At 43.6% G+C, this 20,521-nt stretch overlaps 1 protein-coding gene across 3 annotated transcripts in view; it reads left to right on the forward strand.

The window, feature by feature from the left end:
• Positions 1 to 20,521, forward strand: part of ralgps1 (Ral GEF with PH domain and SH3 binding motif 1) — a 540,533-nt gene that overhangs the window by 501,439 nt on the left and 18,573 nt on the right. For 2 of the 3 annotated variants that reach the window (XM_067969743.1, XM_067969744.1), the window contains 4 exons: positions 2,224 to 2,275; positions 3,264 to 3,344; positions 13,664 to 13,769; positions 18,739 to 18,831. In XM_067969743.1, the coding sequence (XP_067825844.1) occupies positions 2,224 to 2,275; positions 3,264 to 3,344; positions 13,664 to 13,769; positions 18,739 to 18,831 (332 nt within the window). The remainder of the gene's footprint in view (positions 1 to 2,223; positions 2,276 to 3,263; positions 3,345 to 13,663; positions 13,770 to 18,738; positions 18,832 to 20,521) is intronic. The other variant, XM_067969745.1, reaches the window with a different exon arrangement.

The raw sequence follows: 20,521 nt of genomic DNA on the forward strand, positions 1-20,521 counted from the left end.
AAAAAATAGCTTCAGTAATTAGAATCTCCGTAAAATATGAAAAGTACTTGATGGAAATGAGTCTGGTCTAACCTGCCTTATCCTGCCAAGAGAGAATCACCTCAGTTCCATCTTTCCTGTTCAGCCGCATCTCAGATTTACATTCCCTGCCATATTTTTGAAGTATTTGCAACTTATGTTCAATCAAATACTTCAAACAGCTCCTGCTTCCTTTGCTGATCAGGAAATGGAGTAACTAGAAGTTCAGTTTAAATTCCTGATCGCTGTAACCAGGGGTCATCTTTGCAAGTGGACAATGCTGATGTTGGAGATCAAAGTGAAAATATAAATTCAATGTGGGAAAAAAAAATCAAAATTAGGAATGTGTAATTAAGTTAATTTAAAATACAGCAGCAATATTAATAAGAATGGTCCATTTCCCAGCACATAATATCGAGTACAAATTAAACAACAACAATAACTTGCATTTATATAGCAACTTTAACATAGTAAAATGTCCCAAGGTGCTTCACAGGAGTGTTATCAAACAAAATTTGACACCAAGTCACATAGGGAGATATTAGGACAGGTGACTAAAAGCTTGGTCAAAGAGGTAGGTTTTAAAGAGCGTCTTAAAGGAGGAGAGAGGTAGAGTGGCGGAGAAGTTTAGGGAGGGAATTCCAGAGCTTAGGGCTTCGGCAGCTGAAGGCACGGCCACCAATGGTGGAGCGAATAAAATCAGGGATGCGTAAGAGGCAAGAATTGGAGGAGTGCAGAGATCTCGGAGGGTTGTAGGGCTGGAGGAAGTTACAGATTTAGGGAGGGGCAAGGCCATGGAGGGATTTGAAAACAAAGATGATAATTTTAAAATCGAGGCGTTCCAGGACCGGGAGCTGATGTCGGTCGGCAAACATAGGGTTGACGGGTGAACGGGACTTGGTGCGAGTTAGGATACAGGCAGCAGAGTTTTGGATGAGGTCAAGTTTATGGAGGGTGGGAGGTGGGAGGCCGGCCAGAAGAGCATTAGAATAGTCGTCTAGAGATAACAAAGGCGTGCAAGAGGCCAGTATTGGAGGAGTGCAGAGATCTCGGAGGGTTGTAGGACTGGAGGAGATTGCAGAGGTAGGGTGGGGTGGCCCTGTTACTTCCCAGTGAGTATTGTGCTATGCGTTCGCAGCTTTGTATTCCCTGTCAGGTGGGGCACAGTTATCTTCCAGCTTGCTCAGTTGCTGCACCTCCATATTTTCACATTGGGTTTTTCATATCCGCACCTACAGCAGCTGGAAAATTATACTTTTAGATAATAATGGAACGAGGTCAGTTTTATTAAACTGTTGTGGTTTGGAACAGAGGCTCCCAATTCTGCTTCTTCCCATTTCACTCATCTAGTCATCTGTGTCAGAAGCTTTGGTTTCGGAAGCTATAACGTAGCCGGTGGTCTGGTCTCTACTGGAAGGAGATACATCTCTATAAGCAATAATTAGATACAGTAGGTTATGAGCTGGGGAAGCAAGGAGTCCATAAAGGTGCAATTTGTTCTACTTTACCGTTGAACTCATTTTCATTGAGTGTGTTCAAAAGCTGAAAAAAGAAAGAACTTGCATTTACATAGTGCCTTTCACAACCTCAGGATGTCCCAAAGCGCTTTACAGCCAATGGAGTACTTTTGAAGTGCAGTCACTGTTGTAATGTAGGAAACAAGGTTTAGAGTTCAGCCTTCATTATGCTTTTGAAATTATTGGCCAATTTGCAGTTCACACTTCCAACTTTAGCCATAACAATTGTCTTACAAAAATGTTTTTACCCTATCATTTAGATATGGTAATGGCCTCATAAGCAAGAGTCTTTTTTCTGTAGCATAAACCCACGGGGCATCGATGTAGGAACTGATGCCAACACTAGTAGCTGGGTCTCAACAGCTGGCAATGCCACATGGGGCAACAACCCAGTCAGAGGATTCAAATGACCATCTTACTGAAGGATTCCCATTTTGGTTAAGAGGAGTGAGAAGACTATCCAATTACTGCGACAACATTAAACTCTCCAAAATAGTGAAAGAAAACTTCTGCCTTTCATTTTGATGGAAAATTCCTTGAATCCTCTAAATGACATCCTCTTAGTGACATTGCTAGATCGGCACATAATTCACAGAAAGTTCCAGAATGCTGCAGTTATTTCTAGTTGTCTGTTCCCGTTCATCAAATCAACGCATCTCTTCATTTATTATTCTAATTTATTTTACAGGAAGCAGTGAAAGCTCTGAGTTCAGTGAAGAGCTGTCTTCAGGATTGGAGAGGTGAGTGGCAGTAGAACCAAACATTTCCTGTCACAGTTTTATGTTTCCTTTGTATATAGCAGCTTAAAAAATGAGTGAAGATTTTCTGACATTAAGATAAAGTGACTGAATATCCTGGGGGGGTGAAAAAAGTTTTTTTTTAAATTCCAAATTATAAGTACTTAAAAAGAAAGTGAAACATCTATTTTCATTTACAATGCTGACAATGCCTGTGAATTATCAATTGGAAACATAATTAACAGAGTCTAATGGGGTGAAATCATTATGTATATTGGTCGACTGAGAAATGGTCAAATATCATCAAGCCAGTTCACTAATATTAAACGATGATGGAGATCAAGGAACTACAATAGTAACTAAGGAGTCAGTGTATTTGTATGCAGTTCCTTTGCCCACTACTTAAATGAAGACACTAACTAATTTATTTTAAATGTGTTGACATCATTGTTAAAATGGTGCAAGAGGAATTTAGTCTAAACACATTGATTGCTAGTATCACAAAGCATGATTTTGCCCCATAAAAAGTATATATATTTTTTAATTCTCTTTCTCCAATCTGTTTGTCCCTCCTCCCCTAAAGGTGCTGATTCTTTGCTAGAGTACCGTTCCATAGACACCATTATCCAAATGGCCAATCTTAATGTGTGGGCCTGGAGGCGAGTGTCAACTGGCTTATACGATTGTGGGTTGCACAACAGCCAAGCCTGATGCTACATCCACACACATGCACTGGCTAGCAAGGGTCACTGTGCATCAATCAGGGGCAGAAACCTTGACTGATCTTTTTTTTGGTCCCTCCCTAACCCGGGTATACCAAGGTCAGTGGCAGTGCCCCAGCTACCTCAACACAGTCCAGGAATTGAACCTCGGAGTAATATGTTGTTGCCGAGACTAATGTACACGACCAATTCGTTATGCTTATGTTAGTATGTATGTATCATATGGGGATTGTGCGCTCTACAGAACTCATGTTTAAATTTGCAAACAGGAATCGGTTGTATGCAACACTGGGGCCTAACTGGCGGGTTTCAGTAAGGAATTCTCCAAGGAATCGAGGCAGTATTAACAGGTACAGTAAGGTGGCGGGGTCTGTCATAAGGTGAAAGGTCAGAGATCATAAGCTAATCTTGTAGGTCTGCATGCCTCCATCCTGAATCAAGTTCATCATCTTCAAACCTGAAATAATCGAGCGCTAACTCTTCAGTAGAAAATCTTAATACTCTGCGTGCGGGCAGACCCAGCTAATTCCTGGTTTCTTGGGCCCTAGCCATTTTGCATTTTCAAGTGTCACGCCAAGTACTGGCAGAATCATCACGCTTAGTACAACAAGACCGTTTAGTTTGTAGTTTGGATATTGGAATTATTTTTCCCTGTTCAGATTTCCCAAGTATAGTTCCATTGATTGACAGCTCCCACTGCAAAATCACCAAGATCCTTCTTGACTGCCTTTGTGAGATAATGGGCTGATAACGAGAAGAGATTCTTTTAAAAAGTGTCGCAGAGCCAATAACAAATCTTATACATCTACCTTGAACATCAGTAACTAGTGGTCTGCCCAAATGATGACTTTCTGTGAGCCCAGGACTCCTTTGATTTGTTTTATATTATGATAGAGAAATGTTTTGAGCTGAGCAAATAACTAGCATGAACCTCCTCTCAGCTACCTGGGACAATGGCATCTGTCCAGACCAAAGGATTGGGGTTTTTTTTTTAGCTGATATGCACCAGAGCTTACGTCGTCTAGTTCTGGGCTCGTTTTAGGGCAGTTCTCTTTTTTCAAACCTGACGTAGACTGAGTAGAGGTTTATTGCAATTTCCTAGGAGTAATCCTGAATGCTGAGCTTAAAATATAGATCAGGTGCTGAATAATGGACACATGGGGCTGATTCCAAGGCAATAATTTAAAGGGGTCAGATGCTGTCATAAACTATTAGAGCAAATCATGTGGTTTTACAACGGTCACCTGATCTCTATAATTAGATTGCAACCTTGAAGTCAGCCTCTGATGTCTATTATTTATAATATATACTGTTAGGACTTCATTGAGGGATTTTAATCCTATGTTGGTCAGTTTTTGTACCAGCAGCAACTAGTGGGACAGACAGTGATTTCTAAGTCTGTGATACATGTTCATACTTGCTGGTTGACTTTAATGGGATTGTTAGAAATAACTTGTAGTTGGCTACCTGGAAGCTCTGTATACAGTATATATTATTTGACAATAACACTTTAACCTCTATCTCACCGACAACTCATCGTGTGTTGTTTCATGATGTGAACCACACATCTGTACGTGTAGTGTTCTGCCATATTAGGATGATAGCAACAACGAGTGTAAAGGTGTGTTAAAGCCTATTCACCTCGTATCGTTAAAATCATAAATTATTGGTGAGAAACACAGCCTTTTTACTCCATTCATTATTGCTGTTATATAACACTTTGGGGATGGAACATTTACACAAAAAGTTAACCTTCAAAATTGAGAATGGAAAGGATACCCAAGTACTTTGAGAAAATAATACAAATTCCTTGTAATTAGATTGTCTTTCTGGGCGTGGTGTTATATAATAACTAATCATCCAGTTGACGTTTCTTGAGAAACAAGAAAAGAAGCAAAGTGGATAACTTTGTGGCTTTGAAACGCCTTTAACGTATCTAATGGCCTGAAATACTACGTGTCATTAGCTGAAGAGACACCATGTGGGAGGCAAATAGCTTTTGCTTTTGCCTCAGACTTTACTCCTGTCTCCAGGGAGTGTGGTTCAGCAATCAACGTAACAACCTGTGCAAAATAGGAGCAAAGGTTTCCCATTTAAAAAAATAAACATAGTAAAACACTGATTGCAGTCAAGGGCTATAAGAGCAAAGGATTGATTCAGTTATTACAGATCTGCCCCTGTGCGCACAATAGTGCCTGACTCTCGAGCATCTTTATTTTCTGGTACTGTTTCCCCTTCTCCTGGCTGGGGCAAGGTTCCACAAGCACCAGGCATTCTCTGGGACCTTATCCAAATGGTCCTTCCTCCCACGTCTGAGCCTACGTAGTAACTGTCAACTGGCTATTTGTAGGTGGGGAGCTTCACAGTCGAGCCTGATCAAATTTCCACCTCAAGTCCGCACACACGGATCATTGGGTAGCAATCAGAGCCTTGGCTGAGTTTTTCTCTCCGTAATCCAGTGCTGAGGACATTTGGAGCATCCCCTTGTTGTTGCTCTGGTCGAAATCATTTACTCAGTTCAAACCAGAACCTGGAGATTTTTGCGGTGTGGCATCCTGCTAAGATTCTTTAGCTGAAGCATTTACCTTTATAGCCCTCCACTGTAGTCAGTGTTTGTGTTATATACAAAAACCCAAGAGATTATTATTATCTATATCCCTTTCTTCCTTTTATTTCCTTGTATAGGACTGCAATACAGACTCGTGCCAGCAAAAACAAATTAAATTACACCATTTTAGCCAGCTGCTTGCAAAGGATTACCCTTGAAATGAGCTTCCCACCAGTATCTAATGTACACGGGTTTACTGCACAAACTTAAAATGCTTCTTACTTTTCAACTGAAGAGATACAGCTTAACAGTGTGTTAAAATAGTAATCTCAAATAGTAAATTGCCCATGGACAGTTGATGAATATAAGGGATTTTTTTATACAAGGTGGAGATGAAGTTAGGAGAGAGACTTCTGAAAGTCACTTCACAGCCCTGCCTATTCGCTAGAGCCCAGAACTACATCACTACCGGGAACTGTTTACAAACATGATTTCCATTCTAAATATTTACATAGGCAGTTTCAATGTTAAATGTTAACATAAAGGCATGACCAAAAATTGTGGTGATCGGAAATGCATGTATACGCCAGATTATTAATAATATTTGTGCAGCAGAGTTCAGCTCCAGTGTTGTTAACACAAACAGAAGTTACTGGAAGTGCATGGTTGGAGTCAGTCAAGGACAGAAAGGCTGACACTGTCAAGGCTGAAGGCTGATTGTCATCGTCCGGTGTAAAAGTCCATTCACAGATTGACCAACATTGAAAAGGGCATTGGTCCTGCCTGTACCCAATGATCAGGCTCACCTTAGGTGTTTGTCCCGTGTCTGACCAATTCGTTCAGACAACAATCTGCTGCACCACCTGCGGATCCTGTTCTTACACTGTTTATAACTCAGGACAGGCTTTGGTTAGTTTGACAAATTCCAGTTGATTTTGTCAGGACCATTCTATGACTCAAGTGTCAAACAGGATGGACCTTCCGCACTGTGGCACCCAATGAACTTGCCAAAAGCTAGATTTTACACAAAGTGGAAGGAAAGTTGAAACAGAACTAAATTTAAATACTTGTTAGAAGAACGGGCTTTTGATGGGATTACATTAACTAGCCTTTCGGGATTTTCCACAACAGCCTGCATTTTCCAGTGTCTTTTGCAAACTACCCAAATATCCAAAGCTGTCCGGTTTCACCTTGATACAGATATATTGGTTTAGTTAGAAATTTCAACCAGCTGAGAGGAAAGTTTCACGTTTGCCAGGAAGCAGTATGTGTCCAGTTAACATTACACTAAACATTTTGCTTTGCAGGGAGGTTTTAAAAAAAAAAAAATTTTTTTAAACAAGAAGGGACCGACAGGATGGTAACACAAGGTGGGAAAATCGGGATTGGAAATGTATTGAAAATACTTGAAAGGATTAACTCAATGGTCAGGGCTGGTGAGTGAGCCTGGTAAGCAGCATTGGACTTAGATATCTAAAACATCTCGGTGACTGGCACTGTGCAAACAGTCCTGCTTGGGTCCTTCTATAATGATGAAAGTGTAGCTGATGAGGAAACTCTGAGACTTCGGACAGTAGTTCCTGGAAGGCATTACCTGAAGGCTGGGTATGAGGTCACATGGTCATATACCCAGAGCTCGATACCTACCATGATTGGGTTGCAAAATGGCAAGCAGCTGCCAAAGGTTACACACCTTCAACTGGTGGCACTACTATTCGAGTTTGGTGCATTGGGGGTGAGGTGGTGAGTAAGCAGAGCTCTGTACAAGGTGGTAGACATGTTGAAGTTCATGTAGAGTGTAGGCTGGTAAAGAGGATGGGGTATGGTGTGCGTCCAGGCTGTGATCAGGAAGATGGTGACGATGCGCACTCACATTGTGTGGCGAATGCTTCTTGTATGCTGCCCATGGGGTGTTTCTGGACTGCCGTGAGTCCAACAAGGGCTCAATCTCCCTCCAAGTCACACGCCATCTCAACTTGGACATATGTTGCCATTCCTTCATCGTCGCTGGGTCAAATCCTGGGACTTCCCACCCAACAGCACTGTGGGAGAACCTTCACCACACAGACTGCAGCAGTTCAAGAAGGTGGCTCATCACCACCACCTTCTTAATGGCAATTAGGGATGGGCAATAAATGCTGGCCATGAGAGCGACACCCATATCCCAAGAATTTTTTAAAATCTGCACAATTGTTTATTGACTATCCTCCTTGGGACTGAGGTAAGCAAGGTCTTTTTGGGTTTCAGGATGGTTTCAAGATGACACACCTGGCAAAGGAAGATTGGTACCGAGTAAGCTGTCCATGGCAAACTCAGTAATCCAATACGTGCGATATTCCAGGGCACAGTTGATAATTGTCCTGCCAGCATGACTCATTAATGGAACGTGGAGAGGTAAACCTGTCACTGGGGCCTCATCTTCTCCCCACTTGGTTCAGATAATCCTGTAAACCATTGGGTAGGGTGATTTTCACCAGACAAGCAGTTTAAAGCTCTCTGCTGCTTTGTATTAGCTGGTTGAACTCCAGTTTTACCTGCGCACGATTAGGGTTCCCCGGCTCCTGCCAACTGCAACTAACTCTCTGGGCAGTGTACGCACTCCATAGCAGTAGGTTGGTTTGGAGGCTCCCGTGCACTTCAGGCACCTGGCCAACTAGTAAAACAACAACTACTTGCATTTACATAACGCCTTTAACATAGTGAAACGTCCCAAAGCACTTCACAGCAGCGTTATAAAACAAAATTTGACACCGAACCACATAAGGAGATGTTAGGACAGGTGACCAAAAGCTTGGTCAAAGAGGTCAGCTTCAAGGAGAGTCTTAAAGGAGGCAAGAGAGATAGAAAGGCGGAGAGGTTGAGGGAGGGAATTCCAGAGCTTAGGGCCTCGGCAGCTGAAGGCACGGCCACCAATGGTGGAACGATTAAAATCAGGGATGCGCAAGAGGCAAGAATTGGAGGAGTGCAGATCTCGGAGGGTTGCAGGGCTGGAGGAGGTTACAGAGATAGGGAAGGGTGAGGCCATGGAGGGATTTGAAAACAATGATGAGAATTTTAAAATCAAGGCATTGCCAGACTTGGGAGCCAATGTAGGTCAGCGAGTACAGGGGTGATGGGTGAACGGGACTTGGCGCGAGTTAGGATTCGGCCAGCATAGTTTTGGATGAACTCAAGTTTACAGAGGGTGGGAGGTGGGAGGCCGGCCGGGAGAGCATTGGAATGGTTGAGTCTCGAGGTAACAAAGGCATGGATGAGGGTTTCAGAACATAGTAACAAAGAGTAAGCCATTGAACATTAGCCGCAGCATTCTCAGGCCTTGTGTACACATTGAGGTGTTTGGTGCGTGTGATTAAATAATCTGAATGTGATTGTTTCAAGGGAGTAGCCAGGGGTTGTTTGGTAACATGATACTTAATAACACAACTGGAATGAAGCTCACCCTGATCTAGTCACATGTAAAGAGCAACAGAATGATTTTTGTTGCTTTAACACTGAGCGTCATTAATAGCTGTGTTTTCACGCTGAACTGCATCAGCATTTCTCCACTGCAAACCATATCTTGCAGCAAATTGTGCATAAAAGACCGGTTTTGTGTTTTGATATGACAAACCCTGATATATATGACCTAAAACCAGTCGATTAACACAACCAAAGTTTATTTATACTAGCAGGGGGAGCAATTATGCAGTAAATGTATTCAAGATGTAGCTTAATTGTTATGTTAAATGACTGAACAGTTTGTCGTTGCCAGCAGCTAGCAGGGCGCTTCACTGTAAAACTGCGTCCACAGTGCTTGTGCCTCTAGCTGTTAGGTCGTGGGATATGGAAAATATTCAGCTGTGTCAGCTGGGAATCCAACTTCAAATACGTCCCCGTCAGCCACTCTGAAGCAATTTTTTAAGGAATTTTTTGCTCCCCAAGGCAAGGGGCGTTCATGCTGGAGAACGGAACTTTTCCAATTCACGCTCCCGGTGTTAGCAACAACCACACCAAGTCAGCTGGAACACGGTTAAACGTAAAGCTCCCTCAACGCTGACCCAGCAATGTGCCTCGGCCTCAACCTCAAATGTGACCATTTTTCCATTTCCCTCACTGGCCATCCTGTAGTTCTTCAGTGACATTCTCAGTTTAGTGCTGAATTCGGGGCAGTTTTACAAACCCTTCAGGAGCTGGGCTGAGACTGCCCAAACCCACACTGGAAAACAGATTCAACGGCCATGCATTGGCATGTCGCAGCACAGCTTGCCAGCTATAACCACACCAGCTCGTGTTAAATAGCAGTCATTGAGCTCTTCGTCCTTTGTACATTTACACTAGATAGGCGACATGAAATAACAATCAAACTTCTGCATGCTGCTTCTAAGATTGACAAGCATCCGTCTTGTCACCATGGAACTATTTCACAGTATTCTATTCCATGCACCGGCTGAAACTTCACAACTAAACAGTCTGTTTATTTCAAATTTTTAACCAAGCACTATGAAACTGGGACTGATATTTTGTAACGGTGGTTTGTGAAGAGGGGCTGTAAACAAACCGGTGATTTGCCATTCATGAGATGTACGCTTGCTTCATTTGCAGAATAAGCTTTGGGTCTGAAAACCCTTAGCCCCTTTTGGCCAGTGTAAGTGCAGCAGAGCAGTTACCTGTGACCTCTACTCCTGACCCCATCGGAGTATCTGGGGTAGGGGGAGAGGTCAGTTAATTTGCATGCAAATGGTGGGTGCCTGCGTACATCTTGGGCACCCGCCCAGGGTGGGAATCGGCCCCCCCTGACTCCGCGCGCTCCAATGTCGTGGGCCACACGTGGGGCGGATAGATGTTCCGTTCCGAACAGGCCCCGACAGAAATTCGCAGCCTGGTCTGGGTCTTGGCCAAGTTCCCTGTGGCCACGTAGAATTGGTAGCTAACCTACATCAGGAGTGTGCAGCTGGCCCCACTGAGATTCACGACCTTTGTATTCAACAATTTCCTGTGCAACACCCTGGACTTCTGCAGTGCATCTGTGCCCATTTACTTGGGATATTTTGATACTATATTTATTCTGTACCAGGGGAACGCTAATCATATACAATCCTCACAAAGCACAAGTAGCTCATTGACTAAATACTGCTTTGTTTTGGTTCAAGAACCAGGTGGAATTTGTTAACCCTTCGAGAGCAGTAGTAGAGATCCTGAATCAACAGCAACTTGCATTTATCTAGCACCTTTACCGTAGGACAATGCCCCAAGAGACACAACAGGAGCGTTATCAGACAAAAATTGACACCGAGCCTAAGGAGGAGGTATTAGCATGAGTGACTAAAAGCTTGGTCAAAGAGGTGGGTTTTAAGGAGGGTCTTAAAGAAGAGAGAGGTGGAGAGGTTTAGTGTGGGAATTACAAAGCTTAAGGCCTAGATAGCTAAAGGCACGACCACCGATGGTGGAGCAAAGGGACTGGGGGATGTTTTAGAGGCCAGAGTTGGAGGAACGTAGAGTTCTTGGAGGGTTGGAGGGCCGAAGGAGGTTGCAAAGATAGGGAGGGGCGAGGCCATGGAGGGATTTGAACACAAGAATGAGAATTTTAAATTCGAGAAGTCGGTGGACCGGGAGCCAATGTAGGTCAGCGAGTACATCAGAGTAAACGTGATTACAATTTTGAAGTTTATTTTAAAAATACTGTCCATCCGGGGTATGATTCTTTACAGCTAGTACTCATTGCTACTTGATAAAATTATCGTTCAAACTTTAACTTGCTGTCGGTAAGTTTAGGTAAGACGATTGTTAATTGGACACTTTGTCTACAATATCACTCCTACAGCTTGAAGCCTGCTTTCTGGGTAGTGAAGGAGTCAAAGCATTCTAATAGTAGTACTTCAGGGCAGGATGCTAGCCACGTTAGAACGCTGGACTCTCAACTGCGAGAGACCCGATCGACATTTGGAGTCAGATTCCTGAGTGAGCTTGTTTTACGGTTTCAGAGCAGTTGTCTCGAGGGTGAGGGTGCAGTGAAAACTGGTGTGAAAATGGCCCCTCCCACATCTGTCAAGAACCTCTCCTGGTAGGCCAACCAAGAAGCACACTGATGGTGTCTTTGGAGATGTCAGCTGGTCTTATAATCCCATCTCTCGACTGAGGAGACCAGCACAGATATGGGGACTTATCTGAGGGGAGGCAATTACAACAAGTATGTTTTTTTTTAAACTAGAAAAGGTGTTTCCTGCTTTTCGCAGCCACTGAACCTTGTTACTTATATTCCAGAAAAATTAGACAGAAATAAAACCCCCCTTCATTCTCCTCCCTCCCCCCCACCCCTCACCCAATTCTTTTAGAGGCCTCTACATTTTTGTTTGCTACACGAATTGAACAGAAACACTCCCTACAGAACAATACAGACTAAGTAAAACCTGAACCCAGTATAATTGGTTAGGTCACAAGCTAAATGATTGACTACATTAACGTCAAGGAAACTTTCTAACCTAATTGGAATCAAAGCCAATTTTGTTGTTAACCAAGGGAACTAGCAAGCCCAACACACACATTGTGGCCAAGAAACAGGAAAGGGCAAAATCAAGTACATATGTTTTGAAACCGATCAGTAGTAGAGTATTTCCCATAAACTTTTGCCAGTTGATCTGAGTCAGAGATGGAAATTCCTCAGTCCTGCCACAGGGAATTTCTCCTTGTAGTCCCACTTGTTTTTCTTATTGTTATCGTGCTGCTTCCTTTGGCAAATTGACTCTGTTTGTCACTGTCTTGTTTTCCCGTAACAGAGTAAAAGCGAGTTTGCCAATGTGAGGAATACTACCACATTAATGTGTAAAGGAAATGTGCTCTGAAAATATGCTCCATTTTGTGAGCACGTAGTTTGATGTTGGACGACACTGTGTGGAAAGTTAAGGCGGTGCAGCCATTTTGGTCTGTTCAGGCTGTTTGGACTTGACCACAGAGTATGGTGACTGGCTCTGTCACAGATATCTTAATATTCAGGTTGGTCACTGGTGATATTCAGCTGTGTTGATGCCTGAATGGTGAACACCAGCGTTGGCAGAAACATTCAAACAGTAGTGGAAATGCAGGCTGGATGAAATAATGTAACTTTGCAAAACACGCAGGTAATTAACAAGTTGTGGAAAATCTAGGCCATGGGAGTTGAATCTGTGTCTTACATTTGAGTGTGTGGTCTGGTACATCGTAGTTCAATAGTCTAAATATTGTTAGATGATAATTGGTTCTGACATCAACACAACTTGTTGAAAGAGCACCGCGCAACCAATGATTTACAAACATTAAAGAAGAGTTCTGCAAATCTCCGCTATGTTGACCATCAAAATTATTCACAAACAATAAAAGGAAAACTTCATGCTTCCAGCGTAGAATGGCCATTAGGAAACCAAACCCTATTACAGCACCTTTTACTGTAATGCTGACGTACAGAAAATGTATGAAAAATTGTGGTGATTACATATTCAACTAAAACATAGAAGTGCCTTTTGGATATTTGTCATTTAGATATGTAGCTTGCTTAGTATAAAACATAATCTTTAGTGTTTAATAATGACTCACTGTACCATCATCATTCCTACAGAATCTAACTAAACCAAAAAAAACACACTTCCTTGCTTTATTATTCAGAGAACCACCAGAGTAGCTCATTATACTGGACCCAGTGACTAGCTTAGAGCAGATCCTTGCCTACTGGTTGAGTTGTTCTCAAGTTCAGTCATCAACACAAAGGTACAGGTGAACACTACAGAACATCCTTGGACTTAACCCTTTGTTCACTCGCTGTGTTTCAACTTAAGCACTCATTTTCTTTGTTTGAAAAATTGTGCGTAACTGGTGGCCATTGGTGATCCTAGTCAAGAACAGTTGGTTTCTAAAAAATCAAAAAATGGCAACAATTTAGTTTTTACCTCTGAAGTTTTTGCTGGCACCTGTTAAGTCTTAAAGTATAACACAGAACTTATTATGCTTAAAGATTAACTCACAATTAAAATCTTTAAGTTAGTTGCTGGAAACTATGCAGGGCTGAAGATTACCTATGAGGAGCTGTATTCTATAGATATCTACAGAATAAAGTGCCGAACTGATGGTGTTTTCAAGAGGTTTTAGGCCTGACTCATTTGCATTTCTTGCCAGCCCGACGGACGCATGCAGTTGCCCCTTAAGTGGTACGACCGGAGCCATCACAATAGAAGGACCATTGAGACGGAAAACTTTACTGAAGGAAGGCAAGAAGCCAGCAGTAAGTGGAACTCAAATCAGCAGATTTTTTTTTTCTTCAGGTCATCCAAATGTTCAGCTGTTTGAATTGGCAGTGACTTGTGGCTAATCATTCTCAGGCCATGTATCAAGCCTTTGAACCAAATGAGCACCGAGGCAGGAATTCCCATTGGCCTTACATTCATGGGATTTTTCTCCTATACTTGGATTCTAGAACTTTTTTTTTTAAATTGGAAACCGCAGTGATGAAGCAAAAGGCTGGTCAATGATGGATACAGCGAACTGCATCTCTTTGAAAACGCCAACTGTGTTTTTTTTATGATTTGCATTGGTTCTGCCCTTTCCCCTCTGAAGCCACTCCCCTTTCTGTAGCCTCGCTTCAGAGAGGGGCAACAGGTGGCTAGACCATGAATCCTTTCACTTTTGGCACTAACGGTTTGGTCCATGAATCAGAGGCCAAGAGGTCCACGGCAGTTTTGTCCGTGTGGCGATTATCGTAGGAATTCCTAGATATACTTGTGAGCATGACTCTCATCATGGGTTCTCAGGGGGCAAGCTGCACCAGTAGGCCATGCCACAGAGTGGTAGGGCATGGATTCTGTGTGCCCGTGATTCCCCAACACCAGGTTCCCTAATTCATAATGAGGGATGGAAAACTGTGGGACATCAACCTGGGAAGCTCCCCCGCCTCCCAGTGGGGGTCTCACCGCAACACAAGGAGACGTCTTAGAACAAAAAGTCAACTGCCTCTCTTGGAAGCAAAAAAACCCCACTAACAAGCAGATCTAGAAAGTCAAAACCTGTCCCAGCTCCACCTCACCCTTTCCTTGCCTCTCGAAATCCCCTTCTCTTTATGTGCATGTGTTTGTAACTCTTTCCTATGTGTATCTCTGTCTCATTGTCTGATCTTCGGTCCACACCCTTGCTCCCCTTGATCCTCTCGTTGCCTATTTGTCCACATCTCTGTTCAGCTCTCGTAGCTGATTTGATGGTAAAAAAGCAAATACAGTCCGTAGGTTCATTTTTACACACAGATTGTGACTTATTTAGCAACTCGTAATGTTTTTAATGTTTCAGTAACGCTATGAAGTTGTTTATGCAAACAACAGAGATCAAAACCTGTAGCTGAAGTGGGAATGAAGAGTTGTGAGACTGTATTGTAAGCTGGCATCTAATACCGAAGTAGGAGGCAGAGCAAGTAATAAGGAACAGTGCAAACTGAATATAGAAGGTTAAGGGATGATTTGATTTTGGATTTTAGGACTTTGAAAGGAATTGATAGGGTAGATGGGGAGAAACTTTTTCCACTGGTGGGGGAGTCCAGAACAAGGAGACATAACCTTAAAATTAGAGCCAGGCCATTCAGGAGAGAAGTTATGAAACACTTCTTCACGCAAAGGGTGGTAGAAATGTGGAACTGAAGTGTGGAAGTCAGAAAATGAGGACGAGTTTTCAGAGATAAAATGCAGAGAGGCTATGGAGGGATTTCGAATTCAGCATATCAGGGCCTGAAGGAGCCAGTGGAGTTTGGCGAGGATACACTAGTTATTATGACAAAAAAAAAACTGTGCATAAAATGGATTTTTAAAAAAAAATTCTCAAGGTAAGGGGTCGGCCATTTAGGACCGAGATGAGGAAAAATTTCTTTGTGAATCTTTGGAATTCTCTACCCCAGAGGGCTGTGGATGCTCAGCCATTGAGTACATTCAAGACTGAGATCGATAGATTTTTGGACACGAAGGGAATCAAGGGATAGAGCGGGAAAATGGAGTTGAGATCGAAGATCAGCCATGATCCTATCGAATGGCGGAGCAGGCTCGATGGGCTGTATGGCCTACCGATGCTCTACCACTCTGTGGCATGGCCTATTGGTGCAGCTTGCCCCCTTAGAACCCATGATGAGAGTCATGCTCACAAGTATATCTACGAATTCCTACGATAATCGCCACATGGACAAAACTGCCGTGGACCTCTTGGCCTCTGATTCATGGACCAAACCATTCTATCTCTTATGTTCTTATTTCATCCAGTAAATATTATTCACAACCTGTCAAATTACTTCTTTTGATCCCGCATTTGCAGTCGGTCCCTGTCCTTTGTTGATGCTGCGTCTTTAGCTAAGAGTTTGCCATCAACAGGCATCACAATATTGCCCTTGTTCGACTAATACCATGCGGCCTGAACCGCTATGGGTATTTGCGGGAGGTCTGCTGTTTGTACTGTATGATCTTGCCTGCAGGAGATAGATAAACCCAGATGGTAAAATTATAACCAGTCCAAAGTGGGCAGATTTCGAGGGGAAAAGTATTCCAGACCATTTGATTGAAGGCGACTCTGCTTCACCCTAAAAAAAAATTAAATCCATTCACTGATAGAAAACTAATAACAAACACAGAATAATTCACAGGCATTTAAAACTGCAGCTTCAGGCAAAGTTCAGTGCCTTTGTCACATCGTTCACCTGAGGAAGGAGGTAGCCTCCGAAAGCTTGTGAATTTAAAATAAAATTGCTGGACTATAACTTGGTGTTGTAAAATTGTTTACAATTGTCAACCCCAGTCCATCACCGGCATCTCCACATCAGGAACTACAGGTGCACTGCTCCACCTTGTGGCGATTCTTCACAGAACAGCTGCACCTCATCCTGTATTTTAACACAAAGATGTCTGAGTTAATTTCATCTTTGCAAATTATACCTTTTCTTTTATGAGGCTGCCAGCTCGGTGCAAAGAACTGAAAATATGAAGAAAAAGCTTCATTCAGAATCTGTGACTATTTCCCATTAAAATGCACTCCCTGAATTGAGCGATGTCACTGATTGAATGATTGTTATGTTGACCCCTGGATTATCAACTGCTCTCCCAACTTGCCGTCAGTGAACTCTGTCTGCTTATAGTCTGTGGTTAAGATTCAAGCTGTGTAAATATTGCATGCAACACAGTTTATTAACGATACCAAAGGAACCTTAACTTTCGTATACAGATTGTCTGACAAGAATGAATATTTAACTGGTCCACGTTGTCGAGAAAGAAGTCTGAAAAAACAGCCCCGCCCACTAGTACCGCACACTATTGTGTTACTCTGGGCACGTGCCATTCTGTTCATTTAAAAATACTGAGACCAGTGTATCTGCAACGAATCAGCCATCTGATGCCTATCAAGGACTTGGACATTCACCTGCAAACCCACAGTCCATCACCAGATTACCAGACATTGAAACCCCACTATCTTAACGTACCAGGGATAACGATAAAGGCTGACGAGCAGGAATGAAACTGAATACAAAAATCTGAAGCATTCCTAAAGCACCATCGCTACAACATCTGCGGCAGTTCAAGGAGAAGGCCGACCGCCATCTCCTCCTCGCGGCAGTAGGGTTGGGCACTAAAAGCCGCCTTGCCATCCTCGCTCACACCCTGAGAACAAATGTATTTTTAAATATTCAAACAGTGCAGAGTAGCAGCCTGGATATCAGCCATAATGAAGGAATATCACTTTTGTCAAGGTGCTGACAGTTGTAGCAGATGGGAAGTTTGCCTCTCTACAACTGCATGCTGCCAATTCTTCAATCTGTATTAGGTGTAACTTTTGATTTTTCTATTTCAATGAGAACTGACCCATTTCAAACCAATGCAGTTTATTTAGAGACAGTGTCCTTCAGGGATCAGTAATTTTGCTGGGAATCCTCCTCCATAATCCCACCTGAAATCAGGCAGGATTGTGGCAGAGAAGGAGGAACATTTGAGGCAGTGAGGTCTGCCACAGCGGGGCATTGGTCCCAGGGAAATTTCCCCCCCATTTGCCCCACTTAGCACTTCTTCCCAGGGCCGCTAAGTGAAAGATGGCGGTTGGCCCCGGAAAGCGCCAGTAAAGGCCACAACTTCCCCCTGTGGAGGGAGAGGGCCTTGCGATGGCCTCTTGTTCCTCCAAATCTTGTGGACAACATTTAGTTAAATGATCAAGTAGTTAAGTCATGGCCTGACCTGTCCCTTCTCCACCCATATCCAGACATGTTGGCCCCAATATTAACGGCGGTGGGGAGGGGGGGTGCGTGTGCGGGGGAGCCCTATCGCAGGCAAAGAACCAGGCAAGGGCAGGAACATGGAGTCCCTGCCGATCCTAACAGTAGGGCCTCATTTGAATAATTTTGGGCAGATTGCCTCCTGACAGCTAGCCAGATTGCCTGTGGACGCCACCCCCCCCCCCCCCCCACCACGGGCGGCTTCACCCCCCGGACTGCCCCCCCCATGGGCGGCTTCACCCCCCGGACCCCCCCCACACAGGCGGCTTCACCCCCCGGACTCCCCCCCCCCCCCCCCCCCCCCCACGGGCGGCTTCACCCCCCCGGACGCCCCCCCACGGGCGGCTTCACCCCCCCGGACCCCCACGGGCGGCTTCACCCCCCCGGACCCCCACGGGCGGCTTCACCCCCCCGGACCCCCACGGGCGGCTTCACCCCCCCGGACCCCCACGGGCGGCTTCACACCTCAGACCGCCTCACGGGCGGCTTCACTCTCTGGTGGGCCCCTGACCCCTGGCAAGTTTTGGAGAGTCTGTCTCACTGAGTTCAATCATTAAAAGTTGACATCTCTGCATATCACCAATGCAGAATGGCAACGATTTATACCTGATTGTTCTCATTGATTTTTAATGTAATAAAAGCAATAAATTTCCCAGTAATTGTACACAAGCTGAAAACACCAGACCTCCAGAGGCCACACTGGAAGAAAACATCAGGGGCAGAAGTTTGCAGAAACTTTGCAAAATGCTCAAAGTTTGGAAATGCTAAGAAAGAGAAAAGCATTCTGTGTCTGCAGGTTGGCAGCAAAAAGGATGTGCACTCCGCAAGACATTCAGTGTTTAAAATGTGGCAATCCATGACTTAAGGCCTGAATAACTGGTAACCAGAGGTCGCGGTGACTATTAATTTAGGAATGCAGTTTAATTTGGTTTAACATTGAACGGTCACTTAACCTTCTGTTTGCCTTCAGGTGTCATCCTGGACTCGCTACTGGCTCATACTTTCTGGATCTCTTCTACTGTATTACTCTGCAAAGTCACTGAGAGCCTCGGAGAGGAAACATGTAAGTGGTTCCCACCATCAGTTTAATGTTAGTATTAGGAGCGCTCTTTGTTTAAAAAGAAAACCCAAAGGTTTATATTTTTATAATGAGAAATGCATTTATTTATATATCAGTTATGGATTTAAAAATCTCTTGTAGATAGAAAACCAACAAAAACACCCGATCCTTTATTCTTGTACCAGTTTATATTCATTTTGCATTCTCTTTCATCGCCGTTGGGTTTTGCTTCAGAATCCCTAATCTCTCTGACCATTTTCATTTGATTTTTAAAAAAGTAGTTTGAAAATACTCTTTACACTACACAAAAGTAAATACACATATAAAAATGTATTCAGTAATCAATCGTAATATGGACTGGCCTTTTATTTCTAGGACCTGGATTTCAATTCGTCCCAGACTGATGGAATAAAATCTCTTCTTGCTCTGCCAGCTGTAAGGGCTCTAAAGGAAATAAGTTTGGACAGTCTCAAACCAGTTCAAAGGAGGTAGAAATCCTCACTGTAAAACTAGTGTTAACTGGGATTAAATTGGCTGTAACACTTACGAGAGGCCAGAGGAAAGATCCAGACAGATGAGGTGATTGCTCCATACTGGTTGGTGAACTTCCTTCTGTGCCCCACAGGAAGGCATCTTTCAAGTCACAGGCGTCCTTGCTGAATTGGGGCATTTTGGGTTCGTTAGGCACCTTCCTTTCAACTGAGGCAAAGACAGAAAATATCAGAACTCATTTCTGGTGTAGGGTCCACACATGCAACGTTACCTTGTCCGTTCTCTCCACAGGTGCTGTCTGACCTGCTGAATGTTTCTACCATTTTTTGCTTTTGTTTCAGGCTTCCTACATCTGCAATATTTTGATTTTTGTTCCTCCCGTTGAGGGTAGCTTAGATCAGTCACTTTATCCCATTCCAGAGGTGTTTAGTTAAGCACAAGTGAATGAAGTAACAGAAGGCAACGGAGAGCCATCTCTGGCGTCTCCATATGCTCCTTGAAAGCTGTCTGAGCGAATGCTTTTCTCAAGGTGTTCTAAGATACATTTAATGGAAGTGGACCTGATAAACTGCCTCCACCTTTCTAACCGAGTCTATGTATCTCGCTTCCCTCTAACCGAGTCTATGGATCTTTCCTCCCTCTGTGCTAGTCCAAGGATCCCTCTGAGCTAGTCTATGTATCTCTCTCCTCTCTGAGCTGGTCTATGTATCTCTCTCCTCTCTGAGCTGGTCTATGTATCTCTCTCCTCTCTGAGCTAGTCTATGTATCTCTCTCCTCTCTGAGCTAGTCTATGTATCTCTCTCCTCTCTGAGCTAGTCTATGTATCTCTCTCCTCTCTGAGCTGGTCTATGTATCTCTCTCCTCTCTGAGCTAGTCTATGTATCTCTCTCCTCTCTGAGCTAGTCTATGTATCTCTCTCCTCTCTGAGCTAGTCTATGTATCTCTCTCCTCTCTGAGCTAGTCTGTGTATCTCTTTCCTCTCTGAGCTAGTCTATGTATCTCTCTCCTCTCTGAGCTAGTCTATGTATCTCTCTCCTCTCTGAGCTCGTCGATGTATCTCTCTCCTCTCTGAGCTAGTCTATGTATCTCTTTCCTCTCTGAGCTAGTCTATGTATCTCTCTCCTCTCTGAGCTAGTCTATGTATCTCTCTCCTCTCTGAGCTAGTCTATGTATCTCTCTCCTCTCTGAGCTAGTCTATGTA

The sequence above is a fragment of the Heptranchias perlo genome, chromosome 31 (genome assembly GCF_035084215.1).
Source record: "Heptranchias perlo isolate sHepPer1 chromosome 31, sHepPer1.hap1, whole genome shotgun sequence".
NCBI lineage: Eukaryota > Metazoa > Chordata > Chondrichthyes > Hexanchiformes > Hexanchidae > Heptranchias > Heptranchias perlo.